This window comes from Symsagittifera roscoffensis, chromosome 2 (assembly GCF_963678635.1).
Source record: "Symsagittifera roscoffensis chromosome 2, txSymRosc1.1, whole genome shotgun sequence".
Classification (NCBI taxonomy): Eukaryota; Metazoa; Xenacoelomorpha; order Acoela; family Convolutidae; genus Symsagittifera; species Symsagittifera roscoffensis.
Window position 1 is genome coordinate 28,347,731 of NC_087063.1, and position 11,187 is coordinate 28,358,917.

The 11,187-nt window shown below is 33.2% G+C and overlaps 1 protein-coding gene across 1 annotated transcript in view; it reads right to left on the bottom strand.

Moving 5' to 3' along the window:
• Positions 1-10,225: 10,225 nt before the first annotated feature.
• LOC134839279 (V-type proton ATPase subunit C-like) overlaps positions 10,226-11,187 on the bottom strand; it is a 3,239-nt gene continuing 2,277 nt past the window's right edge. Inside the window, exon 2 of the mRNA XM_063854777.1 lies at positions 10,226-10,913. Within this exon, the coding sequence (XP_063710847.1) occupies positions 10,636-10,913 (278 nt within the window). The 3' untranslated portion in view covers positions 10,226-10,635. The remainder of the gene's footprint in view (positions 10,914-11,187) is intronic.

Sequence of the window (11,187 nt, forward strand, 5' to 3'; positions counted from 1 at the left end):
AAGATTAATTTAAAATTGACACTTTTTTGAAAATTTTCCGTTATCAACTCAACATTACTTCGAAGCGCTTTGAACTTGAAAAGTCATTAACGATTGACAATTTTTCCAATAAAGCTATCCAAACCTGAAAAAATTTGATCAATACGTATTTTTCTTATTTCATCCAAAAAAATTAAACTTGGATTTTGAACGAATCAATAGTCCAACCGCAAAAAAAAAAACCTAATTTGAGCATAAACAAATCCAGAAGAATCCATAGCCAAAAGGACAATTTGATCAGTGTCATTGAACTCACGAACACGAAAAAAAAAATTTATTCTTTTTTTTTCATGATACTATATTAACCCCCTTTTCGATAAAACTAACCCGGTTTGAGAAAACTGGATCAAAAAATATTTTTTTAACCCGCGGGGAATTTAGAGAACGAAAGTCCAAGTAAGAAAACGAAAAAAAATTTCTCGTGTCATTGGAAAATTTGTATTCGAAATCGTATGCTGCCTTGCTAATACCAAATGATCTTGAATTGAATTTTAAAATAATCGAAAGAAAAAGCGATAAAAAAATGAACGTGAAAAGATTTCCTGAAACGAAAAATGTAGCCAACTGACAGTTAGAAATGAAAAACGAACGCAAGAAAACAGAAAAAAAACATAGCCAACTAACAGTTGGAAAAGCATTATGAACGCCAGGAAAGAGAAAAACGGACTTGTTCTTTGAAATATTTATAATTTTCAATAATTGAATTAAAAATATATGCACTTAAAGTTCTTTCAAATTCACAAACAACTTATAATTAGTGTTTTTTCTAAAAGTAACCCAATTTGAGAAAACTGGGCCAGTATGTAAATTTTAAATTCCGCTGAGAAATCTTAAAATTAATTCCACTTTCGAAACTAGAAGTCGATCATGTTTTCAGTGACCTTAACCTTTTTGCTGCTCGATTTTCTTTTTTACTTAACCTTTTCCCTTACTGCTCGGTTTAACAGATGCAATGGAGCTGAACTATATTTCTTAAAAACATTAAAAATTAAGCATTCGGCTTTGCCACGAAATAAAACCTTAATATTCAGACATGGCCTACGGTATTTTTTGGCGCAATTTGATATATCTAAAAAATTCTTAGATGTCAAATGTGTCAAGCTAAAAAAAGTCCCTATTGGTCGTGAATTGGGTCGAAAATTATGCGCAGTGACCAGAAAAATCAGTTTAAAACTTTTCGGCTTTTCGGATTGAAATATGTCAAATAATTTGAAATCGAATTATTATTTACAGGTCGAAATATTCATATTTCCCCTTTTTTGGGCTTCAATTGAAATAACGTAGACATTCAGCTTAACAGACATTAATACAGTAAGCGAGATAAAATCAATCGAGTAGGTAGAACGTTTTTCCAAGTCAGTTTTCAATCAAACTTTTAATTACTGGCTGACCTATTTAGGAGTGAAAATCATCTTCCACATAATTTGCAGAAAATATGTAACAAAGCCTCCAAATAGCAGTAACACAATGTTTTGAACAATATTCAACAATTAACCAAAATTGTCAAAACAGTTAGCAAGATTAATTTAAAATTGACACTTTTTTGAAAATTTTCCGTTGTCAACTCAACATTACTTCGAAGCGCTTTGAACTTGAAAAGTCATTAACGATTGACAATTTTTCTAATAAAGCTATCCAAACCTGAAAAAATTTGATCAATACGTATTTTTCTTATTTCATCCAAAAAAAATTAAACTTGGATTTTGAACGAATCAATAGTCCAACCGCAAAAAAAAAACCTAATTTGAGCATAAACAAATCCAGAAGAATCCATAGCCAAAAGGACAATTTGATCAGTGTCATTGAACTCACGAACACGAAAAAAAAATTTATTCTTTTTTTTTCATGATACTATATTAACCCCCTTTTCGATAAAACTAACCCGGTTTGAGAAAACTGGATCAAAAAATATTTTTTTAACCCGCGGGGAATTTAGAGAACGAAAGTCCAAGTAAGAAAACGAAAAAAAATTTCTCGTGTCATTGGAAAATTTGTATTCGAAATCGTATGCTGCCTTGCTAATACCAAATGATCTTGAATTGAATTTTAAAATAATCGAAAGAAAAAGCGATAAAAAAATGAACGTGAAAAGATTTCCTGAAACGAAAAATGTAGCCAACTGACAGTTAGAAATGAAAAACGAACGCAAGAAAACAGAAAAAAAACATAGCCAACTAACAGTTGGAAAAGCATTATGAACGCCAGGAAAGAGAAAAACGGACTTGTTCTTTGAAATATTTATAATTTTCAATAATTGAATTAAAAATATATGCACTTAAAGTTCTTTCAAATTCACAAACAACTTATAATTAGTGTTTTTTCTAAAAGTAACCCAATTTGAGAAAACTGGGCCAGTATGTAAATTTTAAATTCCGCTGAGAAATCTTAAAATTAATTCCACTTTCGAAACTAGAAGTCGATCACGTTTTCAGTGACCTTAACCTTTTTGCTGCTCGATTTTCTTTTTAATTAACCTTTTCACTTACTGCTCGGTTTAACAGATGCAATGGAGTGAACTTAAAAAAAAATCAAAAACCAAAAAAATCACCAAGACTTTTGAGCTTCGAACCATGCGGTAAAAATAGATCTTTCAAAATGAATTCAGAAAAACTGAGGAAAAAGATTTTCAGACAAAAGAATTAAAAATCAGCATCGGAACAAAACTTATCAAGCGATAACGAAGCCGAAAACACCTGAGCAGAAACTCTTCTTGCCTATTTTTTTTATTCAAAACTACTTGACAAAAAGATCTCTTTTCTCCCTAAAAAAAACGTTTCCCTTCTGTTCAGAACACACAAATGCACATACACACTTCTTTTCACTGATCAAACCATGCAAAAAGAGGCTACTTAGCCGATAAAAAATAAATCGAAATCTACTAAGCCGAAAAAAAAAACATTTAGAAAACTGAATTCTTTACATACCGAGTTGGTTAAATTACAACCAACATGAAAAAATGAGTTGGAGAGCATACAAGCATGTGTTGCTCCTGATGCGACTGAAAATTTGGACACAATGCGGATAAAAAATAGCCCGTAATAATTTGGGCCGAATAAAGTTTTTAAGCGAAACAAAAAAAACAAAGAAATACGAAAAAGGTACGTACAGTAAAATTACCATTTCTAAGTTTACACTACAAGCAAAATGAAAGAAAATTGCGTGGGGCAAAAAAATTCTCAGATGTGACAACGAATCCGACAAAACTTAAGCAGACAATTAATAGGTCGATAATATTGTAACAGAATATTTCACGTATGAAAAAAAACTAGTCCTGATCAGAATCGATCACAGGGCTTTTGCCGTCCCAGGATAATTTGTTACCTCCAGGCTAACTGTGCGGGGAACGCTAAGAAATTTGAGTTCATTATGAACCACGGTAGATGAGTCCTGTGAACAAAATAAATTAAGGGAAAAAGTCTAGTAAACGATTGCAATTATTATGAAACAAAACAACAAATCCTTTTTAACAGCCTGTAGGATAATTGTGAATTCAGAAAAATTATCAACTGAAAAATTTAACCCCATGTTTTCACGTTAAACTCGCAATCCAAAACTGTTGCGTTTCACTCCAATCTAAAAGAAAATTGATTAACTTAAGTTTTTTTAGATTGGAGTCAAACCTGGTAGCTTCAGAGTGTTAAACTTGCCTAATTTTTGCGATAAATACTTAAATAGTTTCAGAGAGGTAAAAAAGAACACAAATTCAAACACTGGTGCAGATGATGTCAAAAACCATGATATCCTGAGTTAAATATTTCACGACCATGCTCCTATCCCAAGAACTGGAGTTAAGAGAGTAAACTCTGTCCTGAGTCCATGAGAAGAACGATTTCTTCTAGATGATGGTATTTCAAAGAAGATGGAGGATACTATTACAAGTCCTCTAAAGTCGCTTTTACCAAGTATAGTGGATACAACCAAGAAAGAACTCTAAATATTGATAAACGCTGCTGTAAAAAAGCAGAGAATGTCATCAAGTAGGAAATTTTGTCGTCTGTACAAGAAATGATATCCGCTTAAGCCAATCTAAACCAAACTTAAAACTCTAAATGAGTCTGAAAAGCTCGAAGCTGAAAATCGTTGTGATAAATTACATGTCTTGGGTGTCCCGGAACAAACTGATGGTGAGAACAGGTGGGAGTCTAACGAATGTACCGTTTCTCAACTAGTCAACAATTCACGAGAAATTGGAGCAAAAGTAGAGGAACAAGATACATCAGTGGCGCATCGCCTACTATCACGGTCCACAGGAAGCAAACCTATCATTGTTTGTTTCTCAACGAGGATTGCAAAAATAAGTCTGCGTTATACGAAGTCATTGGATAGCAAGAAAAATTTGAAGAAAGTAACTATATTCAAAGATATGATTCAACCAAGGGTTAACTTTATAAAAATGATGATAAATGACAAAAGAGTACAGCCTGGGCGGACAAGAGAAGGAGTAATCCATTTAAAATGGAAACAAGATAAAAATTATATCGAAATGATGGATTGTTTGAAGGCGGTCAATTCCTACAATATTATGGTTAAAATGTTATTATTTGTTTCAATAGTGTTTTCCGGGGAGCCGAAGAATCCGGCGGACCTCAAAAAGCTAAATGCTTTATCATTATTGGATCTAAATCTTGTGCTTAATGTGCGTCCCTGAAAAAACATGAAGACTTGGAAGCATCAGTAAATAGTCTCGAGTCTCCGCCCGATGTGGTATGCATTACGGAAACCTGGCTAAGTAGCAATGATAGCAGAGATAAGCACGCTCTTAATGGTTTTCACTCTGTGTATTCTAATAAATTAGAAACTCGAGGTGAAGGTACAATGATTCAATTGGACGACAAAGTAAGTTTTATAGAACATAACTATAAATAAACAGGAGTCTTTACCATTACTGGTTGATTACAATGGTCACCGAACAATTATAGTAAACATTTATGTACCTCCTAGAGTTCACAAATTGAAAGTTGTAGAAGATTTTGATAAAGAAGTAGAAGTCCTTTCCAACAGAAAATCTCCAATGATTGTAACTGGTGATTTTAAAATTGGCAATTTTTCAATATAATAAGACAAAGTTCTATCTGAATACAATCATAGCTAATGGTTTTGAATTCATAAAGAGATCTCCCACAAGAGACTCAGATTCCAGAAAATCTTGCGTTGATCCAATAATAGTTCGAAAAATAATTGATTTTGAGGTATCAGTACTAGATACTGAATCTTTTTCCGATCATTATCCGGTTACCCTGAGTATAAAATTTAATTCCATGATGTCCAAAAAACAAAGAACAATTTGCTGATTTCTTATCAATTTTGAAGCAAAAGTAGCAATTTTCAGATCTGAATTATTTGAATCACTTTGATGATTTTGCCTATGAGAAGTTTCAAAACCGCTTCGTTTTATCATTGGATGAATTCGCACCAAGGCAAAAGTATTCCATTAATCGAACGCGGATTGGTTTACTTAAACTATCAAAAATGCACTATTTAGACGAATTAAGTTGTACAGAAATTTAGAAATTACATGAAAGAAGTAAAAACAAAAGAACTAAATTCATTGAAGAGCGAAATACATGTCATACACTTGTAAGATAAACAAAAAAGAATTATTACTATAACAAGTTAAGCAATTGTATGGGAGAATCGAGACAAGTATTCGAATTAGTAAATGAAACAACAGGCAGGGCTACTAAGTCTAACGGAATACCAAGTATTTGTGAAAATGGCGAAAACTGAAATGAAATCTCTTCAATTGCAAATGCTTTCAATGAATTTTCTTACATCTGTCGAATCGAAACATGCTCATTAGATTCTGAACACTGATACTATCATAAAGGTTGAAAATGATCCTCAATCAATATATCTATTCAATTTCTCAATTCACGAAGTCTTGAATGTTTTCAAGGGTCTCAAATCTAAGCATTCATCAATTGTGGATGAAATAAGTAATCATTTCTTAAAAGTATCAGCCTTTATTGTTGCCCCATGTCTGACATTTCTGATCAATTTTTCAATCTATACGCTGATAAGTTTCCGAAACATTTGAAGTATGCCAAACTACTTCCGCTGCATAAGTCGGCGAGTAAATGTAATCTTATTAAATACCATCCGATTTCCCTTCTGCTTAGCTGCAGCAGTGTTCGAAAGTTCTCACAAATAATCAATTATTTTGAAAAACCTAATCTGCTTTATTGCAAACAGTTTGGTTGCCGTCAAAAATATGCAACAATTGACGCGCTTGCCAAATTTACAGAAAATTTAAGGTTCCGTACTGAAAACGGTCTAATATGTGGTTTCTTTGTTGATCTAAGAAAAAAATTCATTACTGAATCATAAAATATTGCTTGAAAATAAGAAATATGCGGCATCATAGAACTGTGTCACAAATGTTTCATCAGCTCTCTTACAGGGCTATATCAATGCCCTCAGGTTGCTAATGCTTTATCTGAGTGGTTACCCATACATTTGAAAGTCCCGCAGGGCTCAATGTTAGGTCCACTTCTTTTCTTAATTTAAATGAATGATAAGCCTAATGTTTCTGAAATATCAGAGATACTCTTGTTTGCCGATGATACGAATATAATACCCGACAGCTTAAGTATAGCTGAATTCCGCTTGGATCTTTTCGAAATTCATTCTTGACTACTGTCGAATAATCAAACTTTAAACACCGATAAAATTGACCCTAATTAATTTCTACCAAAACTCTGATGCTTCCAGTCTTCGCGTTGCTATAGATAATAATTTATTTCATCCTTAAGTTCATGTAGGTATTTAGGAGTAACTGTCGATAACAAACTAAGTTTCGCGTATCATGTTAATAAAATCAAATCAGAATTAGGAAGGTATTGTGGCAATGTTTCCAAAACGAGACATTTAGTACCGCTAGGGGTCAATAACTATTACAGCTACAAAGTTCAGCCGGTAATCCAATATAGTTTATTTGTTTATGGATGTACACCAACAGACTTCAACCGGACCAGGACTTTTTGTTGCCAAATGAATTGATAGAAAACGATAATCCTTCTTCAGCAGAAAACTTGAAAGCATATGTTGAGTTTCAACAAAACAAAATTCTTGCTATGCATGAATTGTATGAGTATGATCTTTTGAAATTTTGTAGGCAATCATTCAATTATTTGCATTCGAATGACTACCTCAATGAACCTTTTGCTCAAAACAGCAACTAATTTAATACAAAAAGATCACCTTTTCCTTCTTTGGTGTAAAGAGAATTAAATCTGCCTCCTTGCGAAACCATGGATTTGAACTTTTGAACATCTTGAGTATTAACAATTTATTGCCTGAAAACCTAGGTCAGATGAGTCATCGTGAAGTGTCGGTGTGTCCACAAATTAAAAAAACACGTACCTTTTCGGAAACTCCGAGGTTGTTCATTTTATATTTAATAGCCATTTACTTGAATCAGAGTGCCATGATTAGAACGCCATTTTGAAAATTAGAATAAACTAACATTAAATACCAAAAAAATGACCCTTAATAATTTTAACATTAACTCTGATGCTTCCAGTCTTCATTTTGCTCTAGACAACAATTTCTTTCAGCATTAAGTTTCATGTAAATATTTAGGAGTAACTGTCGATAATAAACTTAATTTCACGTATCAAATTGATAAAATCAAATCAGAATTAGGAAGGCATTGTGGCGTTGTTTCCAAAGTGAGACATTTACTATCGAGAGGGTTAAGCCGGTAATTCAATTTGGTTCACTTGAAGGGCGCGTTCCTATGACGCTATATAAACCCATTGAGAGGGGGTAGGGGCCCCCTCGGAACATTTGACCAGTTTAACACTTCCTACTTTTTTAAAACAATTATTCGGGTGCTCAAATATGCCCCGCTAGAATTCCTCAATTTTTTGCATGCGACCCCGGAAATAAAGGCCGTTTGTTTATGCCTTTTTTCGATGGTCTTTATTTTAACATGGGTTTTGGTCATTTTTGGCCTTTTCCCAACGACCCCAAAAAACTTTTTTTTTTCAATTATCTCTGTTCCAGTAAATTTCTTTATTTTTTAAGATGTTCATCTAAGGTTTGAAAAATGAGAAACTTATTTGAGTTGAAAATAAAGGATCTCATAACAAAAACGAGTTTCTTGCGGGGTAATATGAAGTTTCAAGTAGCAAAAACGTTGAAAACTTCGTTTTTTGGTTGTATAATTTTTCTTATTTCGTCGTTAGACCAAATTTTGTAGGAAAAAGAGAAATTTGAATTTAGATCTGTCGTACATTTGCTTTAGTAGTTTGCGTCATATACAGCAAGGTGGAAAGTTTGAACTACTGACATTCATTGTAAGCGGCCACAAATATTCATGACTTGTTGTAAAAAATAACAAGTGCTGAAACTATTACGAAAAAAAACTTGCTTTTTAAATTTTATTTTGAAAATCCTGTAGGATGCTATGTGGACCCCTTAGGGCCCAGTAGAGGAATATCCTACTCGGAAAATAAACATGAACTAAAAATCGTTGTTGATTTGTTAAGCCATCATGTCGTTTTGACTGAGCATTATAATGTCTTGCGAAAGCGTTCTCAGCTGCCCTGCCAACCATTCAAAATACCGATGTGCGCATGCGTATATTAAGACTAAAATTACGCAAAACATCATGCCAAGGTAGGGAGGGTTGGACGCAGACCTGACTGGCTAGTTTATGGATGTACATCTTTTTCAAATTTCATTTGTGTTGCTTAAGAAACTGATAAAAATGATCTTCTTTAGGAGAAAATTTGAAAGCATATCTGTTGAGTTTCAAAAAAAAAAATTCTTGCTGTGCATGAATTGTATGCTAACAATCTTTTGAAATTTTGTATGCGATCAGCCAATAAATTGCATTCGAATGACTTCCTCAATGAATTTTTTGCTGAAGAGCTTTTTTTTCCTACTTTTACAAAACCTTTTGTGTAAAGAAAATCAAATCTGCCTCCTTGCGTAACCGGGAATATTAAATTTTCAAAATACTGAGTATTGAAAAGTTATTGCCTGAACGATCAGATGAGTTATCGTGAACTGTCGGTGTTTGTCCACAAATTAAAAAACACATAAAATTTGAGAAACTCCGAGCTTGTTCATTTCATATTTAAAAACCGTTAACTCGAAACCAGCTTTTGCATGCATCTGATGATGTCGAACATGATTAAAAGCCATTGTAAAAATTTTGAGGGCTTGAAATCCTCTAGTTTTTCAGAAATTGATGGTTTTTGGAAACTTTTTAGGATCAACGAAAATTTTTTAAAACGTCCTCCCAAGCTCTTTTTAAATGCTACCACAAATTTTCCACAACTCCGACTCTACTCCAAAAATATGACCCCTCAATTCGTGCTGGTTTTTGAGAAATCGCTCTTTTTATGAATCTTTTAGATTTCCTTAATAACCTGGTGAATTTTTTTAAAAAATCATTAGATTTCTCATGAGTTCTACGGGAGTTGATCAAGAAACTCGTGCATCTAGTGAAAGATATGGAGGCTAAAGCCAGTAGTTTTTGAGATTAATTGTTTTTATGACAAAAGTGAATCAATTTTTTTGCAAGCCTAATTTTGTTTCTCTCGGGTGCTTTGGCAAGAATTCAGTGCATCTAATCGAAATATATGATGGCTCTAATTATTTTCTTTTTTAAATATATCACTTTTGCTGACAATCTAGATTAAAATAAAATCAAATTTAAAAACAATTTTATGTTTTTTTGCTATATGTTACCAGAATAGGGTAGGCTCTCAGTGGGAATTCAATACTTGCTTTGAATATCCTCTCCATAACCTAAACGTCTTTGATAAATATTATTTGTGAATAACATTTTTTTGATTTTGTTGTTATGTATACTTTGGAGAAATAAATTCTTTATTTCTTTCATTCTATAAAACAAAACGAAGCCTTTCTACCAGGTTGTAGCAAAAAAGTGAATGCTGTCACAGCAAAAAAAAGTTCATACTTATTATCACAGTCAAAATGACTGATTTCCATAAACTTGTTTTTTAATGTTTGAAGTTTTGAGATGAACAAAACTATAATTTTAAAACCACGCATTGCATTTTAGATACAAATTCATGCAGATGAGTGATATAGAGAATCATAGAATGAGCAAAAAATATCAACTGAAAAGTTTAACCGCATATTTTTACGCTGAACTCGCCATCCAAAATTGTTGCGTTTTATTCCTATCTCAAAAAAACTTGGTAAAATTAAATTAGCATATAATCGCGAGAATAAAATCGATAGTTCCGTACTGAAAATATTTGAATACAATTTAGGAAAATCATTCCAGTATACAATTAACCAAATAAGCTCAAAATTAGTTGAAACAGACTTGTGTTACTGATGCATAAATATACAGTTTACAACTAAATGAACAATTTCAGAATATCAAAGCAATTGATCAAATGGATTTCGAATACTTGATAGAAGCACCTGAGTCGAAACAGTTAAACTGCTAATCAGCTTAAATTTAAACTTGTCAAATACAACACATTTACTTTTGATCAAATGTGGTTTAAATTTAAGCTCTTATCTACGCTAAAGAATATTTAAAACTTGATTATACGACATTTCATACTCAAGATCCGTTAAAAATTTGACTTCAGTTCGTCTCGCGATTTATTTCACAATTGAACTTGCAACCGCAAAATCAAGTTTGATAGGGTAGGAGACATACGAGTAGAATTCTTCGGCCTGGAATCCGAACTGGCGCGACATCTCAATATCCTCAGAGAGAGCTCCTCCCTCAGACTTGTCGAACTCTTTGTTCAACATGTCTCGCAGCTTCTTCTGTGTCTTGGGCCTCGGGTGCATCAAGGCAGACACGAAGTTCACAGGGAGGCCGTAACGGAGAACAGACTCGACGAACAATCGCAGGGCTTTCATGTGGATCCAAGCTGGAAATTCAAACAGACAAAAATCATTTCAAAAATTTAAATATGCCACCACTTAGACAACTTAACCCTTTGAGTTAGGACCGAAGTGTATAACTCATAGAGTAATTTCGGATAGGGTACACCGTCTGCTCGTCACGCTATCTTATTTTCGGCCGGATAGATTCGTGCAACTTCTTAGTCTAATACCGATCCTAATCTTACTCTTATACTATCTAGTCTCAGGTTGTTTAACTAGTCTCTGCTAGGCTCAATAGATCTAGGGTATACTGGTTTA